At 39.2% G+C, this 22,019-nt stretch overlaps 5 protein-coding genes across 5 annotated transcripts; all 5 read left to right on the plus strand.

The window, feature by feature from the left end:
- The first annotated feature begins 696 nt into the window (after positions 1 to 696).
- Positions 697 to 3,348, plus strand: LOC106747208 (odorant receptor 4-like). Its single transcript, XM_014624554.1, has 5 exons — positions 697 to 1,020; positions 1,725 to 1,961; positions 2,620 to 2,733; positions 2,838 to 2,993; positions 3,298 to 3,348. The coding sequence occupies exons 1-5, from the start codon at positions 697 to 699 to the stop codon at positions 3,346 to 3,348; spliced, it is 882 nt and encodes a 293-aa protein (XP_014480040.1).
- A 1,647-nt stretch (positions 3,349 to 4,995) lies between these two features.
- Positions 4,996 to 7,664, plus strand: LOC106747206 (odorant receptor 4-like). Its single transcript, XM_014624553.1, has 5 exons — positions 4,996 to 5,319; positions 6,020 to 6,256; positions 6,943 to 7,056; positions 7,166 to 7,321; positions 7,614 to 7,664. Exons 1-5 carry the CDS (start codon positions 4,996 to 4,998, stop codon positions 7,662 to 7,664), a joined length of 882 nt encoding a protein of 293 aa, XP_014480039.1.
- Positions 7,665 to 8,714: 1,050 nt separating this feature from the next.
- On the plus strand, positions 8,715 to 11,209 carry LOC106747205 (odorant receptor 4-like). The gene is made up of 6 exons (XM_014624552.1): positions 8,715 to 8,971; positions 9,389 to 9,734; positions 9,925 to 10,161; positions 10,582 to 10,695; positions 10,803 to 10,958; positions 11,159 to 11,209. The coding sequence occupies exons 1-6, from the start codon at positions 8,715 to 8,717 to the stop codon at positions 11,207 to 11,209; spliced, it is 1,161 nt and encodes a 386-aa protein (XP_014480038.1).
- Positions 11,210 to 12,334: 1,125 nt separating this feature from the next.
- On the plus strand, positions 12,335 to 14,517 carry LOC106747196 (odorant receptor 13a-like). The gene is made up of 6 exons (XM_014624543.1): positions 12,335 to 12,591; positions 12,726 to 13,071; positions 13,277 to 13,507; positions 13,753 to 13,866; positions 14,022 to 14,177; positions 14,467 to 14,517. The coding sequence occupies exons 1-6, from the start codon at positions 12,335 to 12,337 to the stop codon at positions 14,515 to 14,517; spliced, it is 1,155 nt and encodes a 384-aa protein (XP_014480029.1).
- A 3,837-nt stretch (positions 14,518 to 18,354) lies between these two features.
- On the plus strand, positions 18,355 to 21,723 carry LOC106747197 (odorant receptor 4-like). The gene is made up of 6 exons (XM_014624544.1): positions 18,355 to 18,611; positions 19,083 to 19,428; positions 20,328 to 20,564; positions 20,870 to 20,983; positions 21,278 to 21,433; positions 21,673 to 21,723. The coding sequence occupies exons 1-6, from the start codon at positions 18,355 to 18,357 to the stop codon at positions 21,721 to 21,723; spliced, it is 1,161 nt and encodes a 386-aa protein (XP_014480030.1).
- Positions 21,724 to 22,019: the final 296 nt, after the last annotated feature.

Below are 22,019 nucleotides of genomic sequence, written 5' to 3' on the forward strand. Positions count from 1 at the left end.
ATCTCCAGCGTTCGAGGAAAAGAATAATGACCCCACGATGTATCCTTAGGTGAAAGTTCCGGAAAGTTGCAAAGTGCACTCGAAGGTCGTGAGCGACACGATGAAAATATTTTATGAGAACTTTTCAGTAGTCAGCCGTGCAAGGGTGGCACCGATTCGATGAACTCTTCGGTCCTCTCAGTCTTTACGCAGCTATCCCGCGATACACATCGTGCCGTTGTTGAAAAGTACCAGCACAAAATAGTTTCGTTATCTCCATCTTCCTTGAGAGTGCGTCTTGCGGCGCACACCTGGATGTACGTCGTCTCGTGTGAAGAGAAGGAGAGAGCAAAATAAAGAAACGCGATGCCGCGTAAAAGTACAGTTCATCGCACGACGAAAATTGTACTCACTTTATTCGGCATATGGCCGGGCACGTCATACGCCTTCATCTTCAGGGCATATTGGCTTTTTTCATTAATGATGGACGAGATCTGTCATTACCGGTATTTCCGGTCACACATGAAGCTCGAGAACCTGCCGATCTTGGTGGACTGTCTTAGCAGCTTCATGGCACATTTAAAAGTTCTCACTAAATTGTTCGTCTTCTGGTTCAATCAGCGGTAAGTGATAACGGCTGAGACAACAACGAGGCGCGTGAAACCACCATTCGGACGATTTCGATCGGTCCGCAGGAAATTCGTCCAGATCCTTACGATGATAACGGAGGACTGGAGCGAGTGCGCCGAAAGCGATGACGATATGCGTGAGACCGAGTGCAAGGCGAAATTGTCCGACCGCATCACCATCGCCATATTTGTCCTTCATGTGGTCACTACCATTCTGTTCAGTTTCGGCGTCTTTTTGACGAACGTTGATATCAACAACGATCAGTCTGAGATACCATTCCTTATGAAAGTGGAGCTTCCTGTGCGTATCAGCAAAATACGCACATACAGGCTGCTGTTGAGCGCGCAATTCGTGCACCTCTTGACTATCGTTATCGGCACTGGTCTGGTGAACTCTCTGCTCTTAACGTTGGTATGCAACCCTGTCAACGCTCATTGCACTTGCTACGCTACCTGCAGCTTCAACGCACGGTATAATTTGATTGCCACTCTTTTATAACCGTACATTTTCATTTCTGGACATTTATGCAAAGCAAAGTGATAGATTGCCCACTGAACATCATCTAAATATCAATGTAACATGCCTAAACACGCAATATAATTATATTGTACGGAATTTCCAATTAAATTTCTAAATTTATTTAGAAAAATGATTCTCAAAGGAGCAAGAACAATGTGCCAAGTGAATACTCAGTGAACACCAACTAACAGTAGCATTACAATCAGTGTTATAATTTTCCATTCAATATAAGTGAAATATAAAATGTGTTGCATTCAAAATAGTTACACTATTAAAGAGAAAATTATAATTATAATATAAATTATAACTATTAAAATTATAATAATTAATTTAATATCATTCTTATAATTGATTATAAGAGTTTACTGGTTACCGATTGGACACGTCGTTCTTACTTTTTTAAATAATCTTTCGAAATAAATAATAAATCAATAATACATACAGGGTTAAAAATTATAGATAACTTAATTACATTGCGTTTAAGACTAAACTCATTAAAGCACGAATACATTTTTACAATGCAGCGTTTGTACCTCTGCTCAGTGATGAAAAAGTTCGAATTCTCTAAATGTTTCTCGAGCGATGGAATTTTTCAGATTTTACACGTGGGAGGTCAAATCGACGTCCTGCGCTCTTGGTTGATTCATCTTATACCGAAGGAGAGTGGAGGAACGCGCGAATCAGTCGTCGTCGTAACGAATAAAATTGTTCGAAAACATCAGAGGATCATCCTGTTTTCGACGTACATCGAAAATTTGTACACATTCATCTCGTTTGCGTTGTTTACCTTGAACACAACAATGATCTGTATGCTGGCATTCCTCGTCGTAAGTGTGAGTATTACGCGTGCTAAATATCATAGATAAAAATGATAGGATACATTGTGAAATTAATTGCCATCTCTCGCGTACACAGAAAATCATAATAATAATATCATTCTACTGCTCAGAAAAGTGATTATAAGTTTACATTCCTTCTTTTATAGGTAAAATAATTATCTTCAACAAAGAATATTTTCCTGATAATAGTCCTAAATATATACTCATCACAAGTTTTAGAAAAGTACACTACCACTTTATCGAAAGAAGAATTAATTCTTTTCTTAAGAATATTAGAAACTTTATCGAAGAAAAGTTAAATTCGATGAAAAAGTTGAAGTTTGTTTTAATTAAATGCTTTTAATTAAAGTATCACACCTTATTAGGATTTGATATATTTTTAATATGATGCTTATTGATGCAGAACTTATGGTATATTTGCAAATTTATATAAAGTTATAAAATACTTGAAACAAGAAACATTTACTTGAATGCAGTATATATTTTTTGTGTGTAATAACACATGTTTACGTGATATCTTAACATAACCATTGCACTTTTTTCACACAGTTGCACCACTCCATACGATTGCTTACTTTTACTCGCAATTTTGCAAAGTGTTTTAATAATAATGTTGCAATAATCCTATGCGCGTGCCGCTTCCATATCGCAGTCACTCGGCAGCCCCGACGGGACTGAGCGGATAACAAAATTTATCCTGTTTTATACCATCACGAATCTGGAATCGTTCATATTTTGCTTCGCGGGAGAATATCTGAAAAACAAGGTTGGATATATGAGAGAATAATTACAATGATAATCGATGATAACAATTAAATTCGTATTTAGCGTGTGAATAAAAAGTAAAATTAAAAGAAACTTCTCTTTTAGAGCAAAACAATCGGTACCGCGGCGTACAACTCGGCGTGGTACAACCTGAGGCCACAGGATAGCCGCGTTTTATTATTCGTAATATTAAGGGCACAGAAGCAGTTGACACTGACGGCCGGCAAAATAATGGATCTTTCATTAGAGAGCTTCGCAAACGTAAGACTCATGCACAACGTACTAATTCATTCCGGATAACAATGGTGCAAATCACTTGTAACAGTGGTCGAAATAATTCCCAGTAACACCCATGAGACACGTTTATAATCGGAAACTACAGAACATTTGCTTCGTAGCTTCTCACTTATATAATTTGTTTCGCAGGAAATTTATCATATTGCGGTATATTCATAAAAGTGCATTATTTATGCAATGTTATATGTATATTTACACACAATAAGAAAAGATAGAAACATAAAACTGCATTATAAAACTGTATTAACATGGGGTGACCTTATTATAGATCATGAAAGCCTCAGCATCGTATATGTCAGTGTTGTTGGCGATGCAATGAACTTCGTCGTCATCTTCGGTTCGAAAGTACTCAAACGATATGTAGTCGTGAAGCATGTGTCGAGTGATGTGTTACCATGTTTTCACTAGCGATACGAAAGCGCACGACAGCGATGCATAGCATATTTGAATATGTACGCATGAAGCCTGAGGATTATCGGTAATATATATATGAAATGTACGTTGCTTATGAAACAATATGAAACTACATACACACATCAAATCACTTAGAAAATCTTAGTGAATTTTAGATAATCTTAATAAAAAGTATTTCATATATAAAGTAGAAAATGCTTTTCCAATAATAGGTTGGTGCAACAATTCATAGCGATTTTTATCAAAATATGCATAACATTTATTTATTTTAAGATATAATTAAGTGGTTAAATATGCATCGGTTTGTTAGTCGCATGATCCCGCGCTTGTAGAAATTCCTTATACGGACTTCCGAACGAAAAGCTAATTAAAAAACGCAACGAAGTTTCGCACCAATCCGATATATGATCCGAATCCTCACACATCGACTGACAATCCACCAGGCACTCCTGAATTGCTCTGAAATTACGACCGCGATAGTGACATCGTTTGGCACTCGACGGCTATCGCATGCGAACCAACACATAGAATACGTGTCTAATTCGCGCCACATTTCGCTGTTTTGCTGGATCTTTACTCTCTTGACTTCAAAACTTTTCTGAAGTCGGGAGCATGACTGGTCATCTATCGTAGTTGTATATTGTGGCACCCATGTCCGCACGAAACATTGCATATTTAAACGGGACGATTCGCCATTGCACGCCAGCCTCTCCCTTCGAAAGTTCGTCGCTAAGTAAGCTCGAAAACTTTTTGAAGTGAAGACAGCTGAACGCGACTGGAGATCGGTAATCTTCGATCTATCTACGTCCGCATACATCGCATTACATATTTATAAGACGACCAATCTTACGAGTATATCTCCAGCGTTCGAGGAAAAGAATAATGACCCCACGATGTATCCTTAGGTGAAAGTTCCGGAAAGTTGCAAAGTGCACTCGAAGGTCGTGAGCGACACGATGAAAATATTTTATGAGAACTTTTCAGTAGTCAGCCGTGCAAGGGTGGCACCGATTCGATGAACTCTTCGGTCCTCTCAGTCTTTACGCAGCTATCCCGCGATACACATCGTGCCGTTGTTGAAAAGTACCAGCACAAAATAGTTTCGTTATCTCCATCTTCCTTGAGAGTGCGTCTTGCGGCGCACACCTGGATGTACGTCGTCTCGTGTGAAGAGAAGGAGAGAGCAAAATAAAGAAACGCGATGCCGCGTAAAAGTACAGTTCATCGCACGACGAAAATTGTACTCACTTTATTCGGCATATGGCCGGGCACGTCATACGCCTTCATCTTCAGGGCATATTGGCTTTTTTCATTAATGATGGACGAGATCTGTCATTACCGGTATTTCCGGTCACACATGAAGCTCGAGAACCTGCCGATCTTAATGGATTGTCTTAGCACCTTCATGGCGCATATAAAGGTTTTCACTAAATTGTTCGTCTTCTGGTTCAATCAGCGGTAAGTGACGACGACTGAGACAACAACGAGGCGCGTGAAACCACCATTCGGGCGATTTCGATCGGTCCGCAGGAAATTCGTCCAGATCCTTACGATGATAACGGAGGACTGGAACGAGTGCACCGACAGCGACGACGACATGCGTGAGACCGAGTGCAAGGCAAAATTGTCCGACCGCATCACCATCGCTATGTTCGTCCTTCACGTGTCCAATACTATTCTGTTCAGTTTCGCCGTCTTCTTGGCGGACGTTGATATCAACGACGACCAGTCCGAGATACCCTTCCTTATGAAAGTGGAGCTTCCCGTGCGCATCAGCACAATACGCACATACAGGCTGCTGTTGAGCGCGCAATTCGTGCATCTCTTGACCATCGTCGTCGGCACCGGTCTGGTGAACTCTCTGCTCTTAACTTTGGTATGCGACCCTGTCAATGCTCATTGCACTTGTTACGTTAACTTGCAGCTTCAGCGCACGGTATAATTTGGTTGCCACTCTTTTATAATCGTACCCTTTCGTTTCTGGACATTCACGTAAGATAAAGTGACAGGTTGCCCATTAAACATCAATAAAACGTCAATGCAACATTTCTTAACACGCAATGTAATTATATTGTACGGAATTTCGGACTAAATTTCTAAATTTATTTAGGAAAATTATTCCTAAAGGTAAGAACGATGTGTTAAGGCAATACTCAGCAATAACACCAACTAACAGTTATAATCAGTGTTATGATTTTCCGTTCTATATAAGTGTAATATAAAGTATGTTGCATTCACAATAGTTACATTGTTGAGTAGAAAATTGTGACTATAATAAAAATTATAACTATTAAAATTATAATAATTAATTTAATATCATTCTTATAATTGATTATAAAAGTTTACTGGTTATCGATTGGACACGTCGTTCTTACTTTTTTAAATAATCTTTCGAAATAAATAATAAATCAATAATACATACAGAGTTAAAAATTATAGATAACTCAATTACATTGCATTTAAGGCTAATCTTAATAAATAACATATACAATTTTTACAATGCAGCGTTGAACCTCTGTTCAGTGATGAAAAAGTTCGAATTCTCTAAGTGTCTCTCGAGCGATGGAATTTTTCAGATTTTACACGTGGGAGGTCAAATCGACGTCCTGCGCTCTTGGTTGATTCATCTTATACCGAAGGAGAGTGGAGGAACGCGCGAATCAGTCGTCGTCGTAACGAATAAAATTGTTCGAAAACATCAGAGGATCATCCTGTTTTCGACGTACATCGAAAATTTGTACACATACATCTCGTTCGCGTTGTTTACCTTGAATACAACAATGATCTGTATGTTGGCATTTCTCGTCGTAAGTGTGAGTATCACGCGGTCCAAATATTATAGATAAAAACAATAAGCTTCATTGTGAAATTGATCGCCGTCTTTCACGCATTCGTGCGCGTACAAAAAGAATAAGAAAAAAAGGAATAATAATAATAACATCATTCTATTGTTCAGAAAAGTGATTACTTAGTTTATATTCCTTCTTTTATAAGTGAAATATTTATCTTCAATAAAAAATATTTTCCTGATAATAGTCTTAAAATATACTCATCACAAGTTTTAAGCTTATTACCACTTAATAAAAAGAAAAATTTCTTCTCTTCTTATGAATACTAGAAACTTTATCGAAGAAAAGTTAAATTCGACTCATTTAAATGAAAAAATTGAAGTTTGTTTTAATTAAATGCTTTTAATTAAAGTATCACACCTTATTAGGATTTGATATATTTTTAATATGATGCTTATTGATGCAGTACTTAAGGTATATTTGCAAATTTATGTAAAGTTATAAAATACTTGAAACAAGAAACATTTACTTGAATGCGGAATGTATTTTTTTGTGTGTAATTGTACACGTGATACCTTAACATTACTATTACACTTTTTTCATGCGGTTACATCATTCGTGTCGACTGCTTACCTTAACACGCAATTTTGCAAAGTATTTTAATAATAATGTTGCAATAATTCTATGCGCGTGCCACTTCCATATCGCAGTCGCTCGACAGCCCTGACGCGACTGAGCGGATAATGAGATCTATCCTGTTTTATACCATCACGAATCTGGAATCGTTCATATTTTGCTTCGCGGGAGAATATCTGAAAAACAAGGTTGGATATATGAGAGAACAATTACGGCGATAATCGATGATAACGATTGAATTCGAATTTACCATATGAATAAAAACTCGTTGAATTAAAAGAAACTACTTTTTCGTAGAGCAAAACGATCGGTACTGCGGCGTACAACTCGGCGTGGTACAACCTGAGGCCCCAGGATAGCCGCGTTTTATTATTCGTAATATTAAGGGCACAAAAGCAGTTGACACTGACAGCCGGCAAAATGATGGATCTTTCTTTAGAGAGCTTTGCAAACGTAAGACTCATGCACAACGTACGAAATCATTCCGGATAACAATGGTGCAAATCACTTGCAACAGTGATCGAAATAATTCCCAGTTACATCTGTGAGACAAGTTTGTAATCGGATAGTACAGAACATTTTCCCCTTAGCTTCTCATTTACATAATTTGTTTCGCAGGCAATTTATCATATTGCCGTATATGCATAAAAATGCATTATTTATGCAATGTTATACGCACATTTACACACAATAAGAAATGATAGAAACATAAAATTGTAATAAAAATAGGATGACCTTATTATAGATCATGAAAGCCTCAGCGTCGTATATGTCAGTGTTATTGGCGATGCAATGAACTTCGTCGTCATCTTCAGTTCGAAAGTTCTCAAGCGATGTATAGTCGTGAAGCATGTGCCAAGTGGTGTGTGACCATGTTTTCACTAGCGATAAGAAAGCGCACGACAGCGATACACAGCATATTTTTATATGTACGCATGAAGCCTGAGGATTATCGGTAATACATATATGAAACGTACGTTGCTCATGAAATAATATGAATCTACACATACACATGGTAATCTTAGTAAAAAGTATTTCATATATAAAGAAGAAAATGCTTTTTCTATAATAGCTTGGTGCAAAATTTCATCCCGTTTTTTCTTATCACAATGTACATACATAACACTTATTTATTTTAAGATATAATCAAGCGGTTGAATACGTGTCATTTCATTGACTGTGCGATTCCGCGCTTGTAGAAATTCGGTGATTTCTGAGAGAAAAGCTGGTTAGAAAACGCGACGAAGTTTCGCACCAATCCGATATACGAGCCGAATCCTCACACATCGACTGACAATCCACCGGGCTCTCCTGAATTCCTCCAAAATTATGACCGCGATTGGCACTTGACGGCTGTCGCATGCGAACCAACACGTAGAGTGCACGTCTACTTCTGTCGTGCCACATTTCGCGGTTTTGCCGGCTCTTTACCCTCTTGACTTCGAAACTTTTCTGAAGTCGAGAGCATGACTGGCCATCTATCGCAGTTGTATATCATCGTGCCCACGTCCGCACGAAGCGTTGCATATTTAAACGGGACGATTTGCATCGCCAGTAGCCGAGAGAGGGAGAGATCGCCCAGCCTGTTCCACAGCGAGGACTACACGCAGTAAAGAATATTTAATGAGCGGTTGCCATTGGTCGATCAGTGTAAGAATACGATTTGATAACTTCTTAGGTGCTTCCAGTCTTTACGCTGGTATTCTGTAATATACATATCGTGTTGTCTTCGAAACATGCGTTGGGATTGATAGACTTTTCTTCCTTCTCTGATAATCGCTCAGACTGTTGGTTCTACTCTGGCGTACAGACGGGAAGAGAGGGAGAGAGAAGAGAATAGGGAACAATGACCCATAAAAGTACTATCAATCGCACAACAAAAGTTTTACTCATTTTATGTGGTATATGGCCAGGCACTTGGTGCATGATAATCTGCAGGGCTTATTGGATCATTGCATTAGCGACGGACGAGTTTTGTCATTATCGTTATTTATTAATCCACTGGCGTACCGATGACCTCTTCGATTTGGCGGACTGCTTTAGCAGTTTCATTGCGCAAATCAAATTGATCACTAAGTTCTCGGTCTTTTGGTTGAATCAGCGGTAAGTAAGGGGAGATACGATTTGACAAAGCGATGTTGCGAATAACTTGCGAAATACGTTAAGCGAAACGTAACGAATTTTTTTTTTTTTTCAATAAATACATAAGTTGGCCGTTTAGACGGAGAGTATTCGTGATATTGACCGTGTATAAAAATTGCGTTACCAGTCGTCGTTATAACTGCAAACGTGATTGCGTACTCCGAAAAATATGAAAATATAAAATATATATGAAATACAGGAAATACATGGAAATATATGAAAATGTTGAATTTCATAAAAAAATAAATGTTAAAATGAGTCACTGTGATAATTGCCTGACATCCGGCGACAACAAGAGACATAAATCTTCATAAAGCGAACGTTCCGATGTCTATTGTAATATCAGCGACATAATCGACGTTACCGATTCATTCACAGAAAGTTCGTCAAAATGTTGACAATGATGGCGGAAGACTGGCACGACAGCGCCAACAGTGACATCGGCACGCATGAGACAACGTGCAAAGCGAAATTATCAGGTCGTATCACTAACGCGATGGTTACCCTTCACGGGTTAACGATTGTTGCATATAGCAGCGGAATTATTCTCGCCGACGTCGATGTCAACGATCGCGAGAACTGGCTGCCCCTTCTCTTAAGGGTGGAAGTACCTATCGATATACACTCGCAACTGAGATATAAGGCACTATTAGCCATGCAATTTGTGTACCTCTTCATAGCCGGCTGTGCGGTCGGCTTGGTGAACGCTCTACTTTTAACTTTGGTAAATTACAATTACGCAAGTACTCGTTACGAACAATTCGCAACTGGTAGTGATATAACGATCTAATAATAGCATCTAAAAAATTGTCTCATTTCACCACTCAAAGAAATCTTCTTTGAAAAATTCCCCGAACCATTTTCCTCTCTATTTCGGATTATTTTAATATGCGGTGATATTGTTATTTTCACAGATTCTACACGTGGGCGGTCAGATGGACATTTTGCGTTGGTGGTTGACCGAGCTTGTGCCCAAAGAGAACGAACGGAAACGCGAATCCGTCGTCATTATGACCAACAAAATTATTCAAAAACATCAGAAAATTATCGTCTTTTCCCAGCACATTGAGGATTTGTATACGTACATCACGTTGGTACATTTCGCATCGAACACGTTGCTAATTTGCACTCTGGGGTTTCTTATCGTAACTGTGAGTAAAGTGTTAAATATTACATATAAAAAAATACATATATATTTATTTATTTATATGAAAAGATATATACATATAGTGAAATAAATAAGTTTAAATAAATAAATTATGAATTTATATTTATAAATTTATAAATTTATGTTAGGATATTTATATTTATAAATTTATTTTAATTTTTTACAAACATATGAATAAATAATTATATATGAATAATACATAATAATTACATATGAATAATTAATATATACATTTATAAATTTATCCATTTATTTATATGTTTAAGAAAAATTAAATTTATATGTTATAAATCTCATTTCTTTTCTACGTTCTTTTACTACATTAAGTAGAAAAGTATAAACCACTTACGGCTTTGCAAGCACATTTTAATAATTCCCTGTACGCCACTCTCCGATATTACAGTCGATTGGCAGTCCCGACGCTACGGAGCAGATAAAAAGGTCCCTTTTATTCTATACCGTCACGACCCTCGAAGCGTTTATATTTTGCTTCGCCGGAGAATATTTGAAAAACAAGGTCAGGGACGATAATTGCGCGACTAGTAAAAAGAATACAAATTACTTCATTCCTGTTAAATCGCAAGAGATTCTGGGCAACCTGCTAATTACTATTTGTACACACAGAGCAAGGAGGTGGGAACTGCGGCGTACAATTCCGCATGGTACGAACTGAAACCCGAGAACAGTCGGATCTTGATACTCGTGATATTAAGAGCGCAGAAACAACTGACGCTCACAGTGGGGAAAATGATGGATCTCTCGTTAGAATCGTTCACGAGTGTAAGATTTAGTACGCAAAATCATTCCGAGTAACAGTCTGTCTCCTCACATGATTTCTTTCCGAAGAAATCACGTGCAATCTATCGCGTGTAACAATATTTAAAGAGCACCTTTTTTTTACCACAATACTAGTAAAAATTACAAGAGAATAGAGAAACACATTAATCTTTAATTAAAGGAAACTACCTTATTGTATATAGATCATGAAAGCTTCGGGATCGTACATGTCGGTGCTACTGGCGATGCAATGAGCATCGCGTTCGGTTTGAGAAATTCTGAGCAATATAGTCATGAAGCATGTATCTCGAGGGACGTGCGAACATGTCTTCACTAGTGTGATGCAAGTGCACAGTGACATAATCCTGTGTTATCCTGTCGCTAGTTAGTACGAAAGTCGCAGTTACGCGAAACGCGCGATTGTGAAATAATACAAAGCTATAGTCTTCTCCGATTCGTCGTTGTTCATATAGAAATTCCTTCATAGAACCTGATATACCGGAACTCACGAAGTAACATTATCCGTTGCACAATGAATAAAGGATTCAATCCGGTGGCTCGGGCAGTTTCGTCCATTTGTAAAGCAGGGATAAAATCACTAGCCTTAAGATACATTTGTTTCCGCATACTTAATATCAAATATCGAAGCTGCGTCGAATCGTTTCACGTGCAGTAGTCTTTCATTCACGTTAACCAGCTCACGGACACTTGTTGATTTCTTATAAACGCGAGAGCTTTCTCTCTCTCTCTCTCTCCATCAACTGTAGCACGCAGGAACAAGCGTGCACTTCCGGCGGCATCCGGGACGCCTCATCCGCATCCTCTTGACTTGGAAACTTCTCTCAAGTGCAACGAACGCGACTAACCGCGCAAAGTACCGCGTTCGCCGACGCACGGATCTACGGCCGCACACATTGTTGTATATTTAAACAAGAGAATAGTGCGCATCATCGGTGTTCAAAAGAGAGAAAGAGAAAGAGCGAGAGGGGAGGGGAGAGAGAAGGAGAGAGTAATCGCTGCCTTCCCTTTTCGAATATCAGTGTCGCGAAAATCTACATCGAGCTTGTATCCAGTGGAGAGGAGGGGGACTGTGTGCATGGCAAGGCATAAAAATATTTAATGAGGAGCTCCGATTGGTCGAGCAGCCGAGGGTGCGCTCATTTCATGACCTTTCGGGACCTCCCAGTCTTTATTCTGGTATCCTATGATATACGTCGAGCCGTTATTAGGAGATCCATCCGCAAATCCATTGGGATCACACAGTTCTCTCCCTCCACTTGTCTATCTCTTCCTCTCTCCCTTTTATCCCTCCTTGTAAAGGTGGCCGTTCACATGCGCCTCGATGTTCTTCCCCGTTCACGAGAGCGAACTAAGGCATAATGACTCGCAGAAGTACAATTAATCGCACATTGCAATTAATGCTCACCGTGTGCGGCGTATGGCCGACCACGCCGGGCATTGCGATCTGCAGGGCGTATTGGGTCATCGCGTTAGGCATAGACGATGTCTGCCATTACCGATACTTACTGCTGCACCTGCACTCTAACGATCTGTTCGACCTGATAGACTGTTTCAGTAGCTTCCTCACGCAGGTGAAGTTCAGCACGAAATTGGTTATATTTTGGTGGAACCAACGGTGAGTAAGGCGAGCCGACCACGTGCTCTCGTACGACCGCGAGAAAAATGATCGGCTGCCGCGCGACGTTCATTTCCGCAGCGGAAACTCGCGGAATAACACGCAGATTGCCTGACGATTGTGTCGTTGCGCAGAAAATTCATGCGAATGTTGACGATAATGGCGGAGGACTGGGACGATTGCGCTAACAGCGCGATCGACATGCGTGAGACGACGAGTAAGGCGAAATTGTCGTCCCGCATCACCAACGCGATGTTCACTCTTCACGTGCTGACCATCGTGGCGTACAGCGCTGGCATACTGCTGGCCGATGTCGATTTTACCGATGAGCAGGCGGAATTGCCGCTTCTCCTGAAAGTGAGCATTCCTGTCGACATAAGCACGAAGCGCACGTACAGACTGCTGTTGAGCGCGCAGTTCGTACACCTCATCATGTCCGGCTGCGGCACCGGATTACTGAACTCGCTGCTTTTAGCCTTGGTAAGTCGCTGCGACGAACAGTCGCCCGGTTTGCCCGTGAGTAGCGCGCACTTCTCCAAATTATAACATGAGGTGAGTAACGTCGCGTGTAATTGCTCTTTTTTTGTCTCTTTCGCTGTTCCTCTCGCTGCTCATCGTCCGTGCGCGCGAATCCTTTCCGAGCTCTAATCATGTTTAATGGAGACCGACGGAGTTATTATTTCAGACTCTGCACGTGGGCGGCCAAATGGATGTCCTACGCAGTTGGTTGGCCGAGCTCGTGCCCGAGCGGGAGAGACGCGAACCGATCGTTAATACGACGAACAAAATCATACGGAAACATCAGAGAATAATCAACTTTTCGGGGTACATCGATGATCTGTACACGTATATCGCGCTGGTGCAATTCATGTCCAACACCGTGCTGATATGCTCGTTGGCGTTCCTCATCGTGACCGTGAGTCTCGAGTCGCTGTATATATCCGCGAATGAAAATATATAAATATATAAATGTTTAATTCGGTGGAAACCGATCGATCGCATTCCCGATTTCCGGCGCGTCCGTTCCCGTTATTGCGTCTCGATAATTCCTCCCTCCTTCTCTCGCGCTTTCTTACATACATTACAGGCGGGATATCGATTTATTGTAACTCCGGCCGGCGGTTTCAGTAATTCTTTCGCCCCGATGCTTCGATATTACAGGCGATCGGCAGCCCCGATGCGACGGAGCAAATAGTGAGGTCTCTTTTATTTTACACTGTGACGAATCTGGAAGCGTTCATATTTTGCTTCGCCGGTGAATATCTGAAAAACAAGGTTAGAGGCGAGACGCGCAATATGTCTGTGACATAAATAAACCCGGCAACGGATTGCTTCGAGTCTGTTTGCGTATTAAAGCAACGATTACAAATGCCGTAGATATTTATAAGGCAGCGTCCCGATTATCTCTAATTGATTAATTATTTTTGCAGAGCAAAGCGATCGGAACCGCGGCGTACAATTGCGCATGGTACGAATTAAAACCTGAAAACAGCCGTCCTTTAATATTCGTAATATTAAGAGCACAGAAGCAATTAACGCTCACAGTTGGGAAAATAATGGACCTCTCTTTAGAATCTTTTACAAACGTAAGACTCGCGCGTAATACGCAACATCATTTCGAACAGTGATTGCAAACACGCTGTTTGTGCTCGTTTCTTTTTCTACATAAAAAATTCGCTTCTCGTTTGCGCGTATAAATCTTTTCCGAATATTACGCTCGTAAAATCTCTCCACGGCGATCTCTCTTCTTGGTAAAATTGTTTGTCGACATTTTAAAGCATATTTTTTTAATAGTGCTTTTTCATAATATAGAGTGTAACAAAAGATTTAAAAGATCATATTAATATGTAATATAAAGAGCATAACTCATTATAGATCATGAAAGCCTCGGGATCGTATTTGTCGGTCTTATTGGCGATGCAATGAACACACACATACCGTTCGGTCGGAAGATTATTAAGCAGTAGTCGTGAAACGCATATATCGCATGCTGTTTAAATAAGTCCTCACTAGTGATAGACAATAATAGCGCAACATATTTTTCCATACGCTGATACGCTCCGCGACTATGGTGATTTTTTAAAAAAGCGATATGAAAAAATAAACCAACCTCAACGCGTCTTTGTTTACTGTGAGACATAAAATAAATCATACAAGATTGTGATACACCGACTTTTTCGCAATTAATAAGAGTAAAAATCATGTAATGAAGATGATGAAAACGTTGATAAAGAAAGACTGCAGCGATTCAATGCAATTCTACGTTTTTCTCGATTTGCACCAGTTTACGCACGCTTCTACGCTTTCTGTGTAATGAGAAAGTTGTTGGGCGCTAGTGACCGGATAATTCGAGATCAATAACGCTTGTTACTCGCCAGAGAATTCAATATGAGAAATTCTTCGCGTACGTCCGTACCCTTATTATTACAATGCGATCGATCCATCTATACTTCCACTTGCAATTTCATCTCCCCATTTCAAACAATGCATTCCTCATCTGTGTTCACCAGAAAGACGCTGTAAAAAAAAGATGTTACGGCATATCAATTGTCACGGGTAAAACAAAATTTACTTTTTTACGCTGAGAGAAAAAATATCTAAAAAATATTTGTATATTTTATTATATTTGCACCGTTATATCTACGTCCGTACGAATCATTACATATTTAAACGGAATAATTGGCAGTTTGACAACAAGCAAAAATAAAGAAAGGATGACCCTTATATGTTCCCTTTTCACATCCCCTTTTCACGTTCCCCTTTCCCAAATTTACAAAAAGGTTCGACGCATATTCGAGGAGCAAAAGAGGATTTTAATTATTCACAAAAATTATCCAAGGGAAAACCTTATCGATGATAACGAAGAACTGGGATGATAGTACTGATAATGATGCCAATACGCACGAAGCAAAATGCAAAATAAAAATATCGAGTTGCATTATGAATGCATGATAGTCAATTTTTGCGCGATAATAATCGTTATACGTTACACCGAAAAAATACTGTTGCATCGATAGAATTGGTCAACAATGCCGTAATTGGAGTGAATTTTCTTGATTTGATATTATTGTAACTAACACTCGAGTTATCAAAACAATGTATGATATATTAGTTTCAATAATATTGCTATTGGATTAAAAAGATTCATTTCAATTAGGGCTCTGTTGACTGATTCTATTGATACGACAGCACATCCTTCCGCGTACAGCATCGGGATCATTTTCGAGGACGTGGACGTGAACGATCATGAGATTATGTTACCTTTGCTCTTAAAGGTGAAGCTTTCTGTCAACATACATTCGGAATTCAGGTACAAAGCACTGGTGCACACTCAATTCACGTATCTCTCTTGATGACCGAATACGAAGCCGGCTTAGTGAACATCATACTCTTGATTTTGGTAAGTTGCGACGAGGCAGGCTCTTGTTACGAACAATACGCAACTATCGTGGAATGATAGTAACTGAGCGACACCTTCTCGTAACGTTGTTTAACACGTTGCGTATCGTTTCATCTTTCAAAGGTCGGCTAATGATATTTCCTTCTCTTCCTCTCTTTCCCTCTTTGTCTCTTCTCCTATATTTCTTCTGGCTCTAATTATTTTCTAATAGGCGGTAGAATAATTATTTTCAGGTTCCGTATGTAAGCGATCAAATGAACATCCTGCTTTGTTGGCTGAGCGAACTGGTGCTGAAGGAAGGTCAGAGGAGAAGAAAACGCGAATTCGTTCTTATCACGATGAGTAAAATTCTTCGAAAATATCAGAAAACGATCATGTTCTCGGAGTAACTTGAGAATTTGTACACGTACATCATGTCACTGCTATTCGCCGCGAACGTTTGCGGACTTGCACCTTGATATTTTTTGTCGTAACTATAAGTAAAAGATCGATTATAGATAAAAATAATTCGATTCTATACACACACACACACACACATATACATATAATTATTTCTATAATTACTTCTTACAATTATTTCTATAATTAGCCACCTGGATATTAACACATGTAACGTATATACTAAATTTTACTTGTCCTCCATTGAACTTTCTTACATATAATCATTTTTACTTATAACCCCCGAGCTGTTTCAATAATCTTCTACGTATCGTTTCTCTATTACAGCCAATCGGTAACTCCGTTGTAACGAAGCAAATAATGAAATCTCTTTTACTTTAAATTGCAACGAATTTGGAAACTTTTATATAATGCTTCACAGGAGGATATAAGAAAAGAGAAATAAGGCCTGAAGGCCTGAAAGGTCAGAGACAAAAATCTGCAACAATAAAAACAATATCTGCAACAATAATCAATAATGTGTTACTTTGGAAGTTCGCATTGAAGAAATATTCGCAAATACCATAAGAGTATTAACAGTCTCAGCTGTTCCTACTTTCGCAGAATAAAATGATCGAAGTTAAAGCGCACAGAATGGTATAATTTAAGTCCCCAAAGCGGCTGTACTTTAATACTCATGATGTTAAGAGCACAGAGGCAACTCGCTCTTTAATGCTGGAAAGATAGTTAATATCTCCTTGAAGTTTACTAATGTAAAATTCATACGAAATATACAAGATAATTTGGAGCAACAGTTACAAATATAATATTTGCACCTGTTAATTCAATAAATAAGAACATCTTTATGATGAATATATATATAGGCATTTCAATATAAAACAACTAAGGCCATATTAGAACAAAAATTTTTTTAAAACAACTAGTGCTTAGAAAAATATAAAACGATTGAGACAAGGCTGGCTTTAGTTGTTTTATATTGAAACACCTTTATATCTCCGTTGCAATCGCTACGAGATAATAAATAATCACGTAACATGACACTATCGATAGTTGCACAATTAATCATTTAATCAAAGATTAAACTTATGTCGACAAAAATTAGAACGATTCAACATGATTTTCGTGCCTTTCATTTGGACTGATCATACACGTGCGTCACGTGTTTTCGGTGCGTTACAATTTCAATATCCGCGTGCCCGGAAAATCGGATGATTTGAAACAAGGAACTCGTTACACACCTCATTGTGCTCGATATTGAACAAATTTTTGACCTACTCGCGCAACACACGGGATCCACGTCCCACGTGTACTTTTACTTGCAATTGTAGATCCAGTCACTTCGTAATTCTATAAAAAACATCGCCGCTGCACGAACGCGCATCTACACCGAGCATCGGAGGCGATGAATACTCGCGCATAACGTCGCGCTTTTTTTTCGACCCTTCACTAGGCTATTCTTCGGACTGCGAAATTTTCCGGCGGGCGGCGAAGGGTCACCACCGGTGACCTCCGCGCATGCATATGCCACCCTCTACCTATGTCCGCACGAATCATTGCATATTTAAGCCGCGTAGCTCACGGTTGTAGATCAGTTGCAATAACAACAGCACGCGACAAAGCAACGATGACTACCTTATTCGCTTTTCTCGCATCGAGCTTGCGAAAAGTTGCAAAACGAACGTTTCGAGGGTGTCTCGCGTACACATGGCATGATGGAAAATATTTAATGAGAGGCTCCCATGGATCGATCGCCTAAGAATGCACGCATTACATGACCTCTTAAGACCTCCCAGTCTGTACACGTTTATTCCGCAATACAAGTCGGTCCATCATCGGAAAAAAGAAAAAGAAACATTTTGTCAGAGTCTCCCTCGATTTTCTGAGGCTTTTCATTCGGTTTCCCCGTGACGCTTTAACGGACTCGTATCCACACAAGTGACACCAGGGAGAGAAAGAAAAAAATGATGGCCCGTAGGAGTACGCTTAATCGCACGCTGAAATTTATGTTTGTTCTGTTCGGTATTTGGCCGGGCATGTCGTGCGTTGTGGTCTGCAGGATATTTTGGGTCGTCACGTTAGCGTTCGTCGAGTATTGTCATTATCATTATTTTCTGACGCATATATACACCGCCGAGCTTCTCGATTTGATGGACTGCTTGTGCAGTTTCCTGGCACACGCCAAAGTGTTAATTAAGTTTATCCTGTTTTGGCTGAATCAACAGTAAGTGCAGTGTGCACCAGACGTCATATATGCCTTAGCGCTTACATATTGTCGTTATTGTCAGGACATAATTTATATTCGGTGTTCTGAAAAACAAGTCCTCTCGAGGGTGAGAGTCAATGTAAGTATAATACGTTAGGATTTCCCACGATTTTCAATCTTATGTATTGTGCGTAGAGTTGAAAATCGTACAAGTGTAACCCTAGTTATAATATAATCATAATAATCATAATAAACTGTAATAGTGGTTATAATGTTAAGGTATACATGACGCCTGGTTACTCGTATCGCGATATGAGTTTCTACCAACAACAATACTTCGATAGCTTGAGACAGATACAAAAAATCGAGAGCTATTTTCATAGTTGACAATTTTTTGACGCTGTATTTTTTTTCGCGAAAACCGGAGCGTGTAAAATTTGGATTATCCTCACATGTGATCGCATAATCGGCGAACACGATCGTCCACAGAAACTTCGTCGAGATCTTGTCGATGATGTCAGACGACTGGGACGATTGCGCCAAGAACGACATCGAACTTCGCGAGACGGAATGTAAGGCGAAAATATCGGATCGTATCATGAACTCGATAGTCATGCTACACACGATAACGATCATCGCGTATTGCACCGGCGTTGTCATAGATGACGTCGATGTCACCGACCGCACCACGGAGCTGCCCTATGTCAACAAGTTAGATATCCCCTTCAATGTTAACACGCAACTGATGTACAGAACCATATTAATCGTAGAATACTTGTACATGATAATGTGCTGCTGGGCAGCCGGCGTGACGAACGTATTATTGTTGAGTCTGGTGAGTCGAGCGCATATTGGCGAGCTCGGGGGACTAACTATAATTAATGTTTATTGACAATTAGAATTAACACATTGACTGTCCGGCAAGTTTGCTATATGTCTCGCCGCCTGCGCCGCAATAAAATTTTATACTATGCTTACTATAACTAAGCACTCGAAACCAATCCTGTCTTTTTTAAATGAAAACAGGAAATTTTCTTCACATGAATATATTCTTTTCGTCAATCTGCGTATATCTGCGCTAACATCAACGAAAAGTGAAATCTTCGTTGGATGTTTCTTTTTTATTTCGATACATTTTGATATAAAAATATATCGGTTTCAGAAATATCTTGAAAAATATGTACTTTTTTAATAGTTTTACAAAATGGCTTGAAATAAATAAGAAGAATAATAATAAGAATAAATAACTGGATAAAAGGTAACTTTAAAAATGGCCGGATAATATCCGAAGAAACTGGGGAACCAAAATAATTTGGATAATAACAGTGTACACGTAATTGACACTCCACTAATAACAAGCATCTAACACTTACAAGATACTAAGTAATAATAATTTTAAGTAATGAAATATGTTTAATTTATATCTTACATTTACATACACACATACATACGTGCACACGTAGGCACATATACATATATTTTGATTTATCTCATTGTGAGTATCAATGACTTTTATGGGATCACTGAATAATAAGATGCCGGTTACCTCTAATTATTTTGACAGTCAATGTGTTTATCGTGTGTTTAAAGTATATTATAACAATTATTTATATGTTACACACAAAACATTGTTCTGCGTCTCGCAATCGAAAGTGCACATATCCTTTTTATTGTCAAATATGATAGTCAGCCGCGAAGTTTCATCAATTTCATAAACGAAATCTTCAATTTTAGACGTTACACGCCGCCGGTCAGATGGAAATTCTGCGCAACTGGTTCACACAACTTATACCCCTAGCGAATGAGGACAAATATAAATCGATCGATGTTACGCTAAATCAGATTGTACGGAAACATCAGAAAATCATCGACTTTTCAGAAAGCATCGAAAACCTCTACACTCAGATTGCGTTACTGCAATTCGGATCAAACCTGATACTGATTTGTTCATTGGGTTTTCTTGTCGTAACGGTAAGATCTGTATGTAAGATCTACTGCGTATAGTGAATATTATATATAGTGGAATGATATATATACGAATCTAAGTATCAAAATGTTACAATCATCTCGGTACATGTCTCTATATACGGCGTGATTTTATTAAACGTCTGTTCTTGAATACGCAAATTATATATTTTATTCTCTATTAATTCTCTCTCTGTGTTATCTTTTATCACGGCTCCCATATCACATACGTCTGTGACGTAGAAAATTGTGACGTGCCGTTTACAAAAGCATCAAATAACTGTCCACGCGTCGTTTGTACGATATTGCAGGCAATCGGCAGCCCCAACGCGACAGAGCAGATAACGCGGTCCCTCTTGTTCTACGCTATAACGAATATCGAAGCGTTTATATTTTGCTACGCCGGGGAATATCTGAGCAACAAGGTAAGCAACGAAAATTGAATAATCGTGACAATGACAAACAAGTGACGACATCACAATATTCGGTGTTTTAAACAGTGCCCGGAATTACTTGCCCTTTCAAGACGACGTTCAAAGGCTAGTTTACCAACACATTTATGCTGTTATAATTACAACGGCAAACCCTAATTTCGATATGAACTAGAAGGTAAGGGGAAGAAAATAAACGTAACTCTTGGAAATCTCCTGTAAAGTGCAAGTAATTTCGAACGCTGTTTCAAACGTTCGAGAACGATTTCATCGTTTCTATATTCGCAGAGCAAATTAATCGGCGTTGCGGCGTACAACACCGCGTGGTACGATTTGGAGCTCAGAGAGAGCAAAGTTCTGTTGTTTGTTATATTACGATCGCAGAGGCAACTGACGCTCACAGCCGGCAAGATGATGGATCTCTCCTTAGAATCCTTCGCCAGTGTAAGATTTACACGCACAGCTCGTAACGCGTAACTTTGCGCACATATAATGCTCCGAGCCGATTACACATACTTTTTCTGGACGAAACTTAGCGAGAGAACTACTGTTTCCACAGTTATTCTTCATTCGCACCTGATCGCTGCACGTACAATATTTCCCCTGCGAAAAGCTATCCTATGACGATATTGTGAATTACAAGATTTCTTTTACCAGTAATTAAAGAGGCAATATTTTTTTAGATCATGAATGCCTCTGGATCGTACTTGTCGGTGCTGTTGGCGATGCAATGAAAGGTCAAACTCGGCTGGACGATTTATTTTTAATAAACTATAGTCGCGGAACGTCGAGTTACTCGTAAAAATTACTAGTTATAAACATTATACAATAAATGACATATTTTTTCTAAAATACAGACAAAATACGTTATGATCATCCGAGAATACGTTATAATCGTCCTTCCTGGGATACGTCGAAGAAATTTTCCGTCTGCCCGTATAACACACGTAATCGTTCCAGGTGCACTTTCACTTACAATTGCAGATACGGTCACTTCGTACATGGGATACCGCTGCGACACAAACGCACG

The sequence above is a fragment of the Dinoponera quadriceps genome, unplaced genomic scaffold, assembly GCF_001313825.1.
Source record: "Dinoponera quadriceps isolate SergipeBrazil2010 unplaced genomic scaffold, ASM131382v1 scaffold2131, whole genome shotgun sequence".
Lineage (NCBI taxonomy): Eukaryota > Metazoa > Arthropoda > Insecta > Hymenoptera > Formicidae > Dinoponera > Dinoponera quadriceps.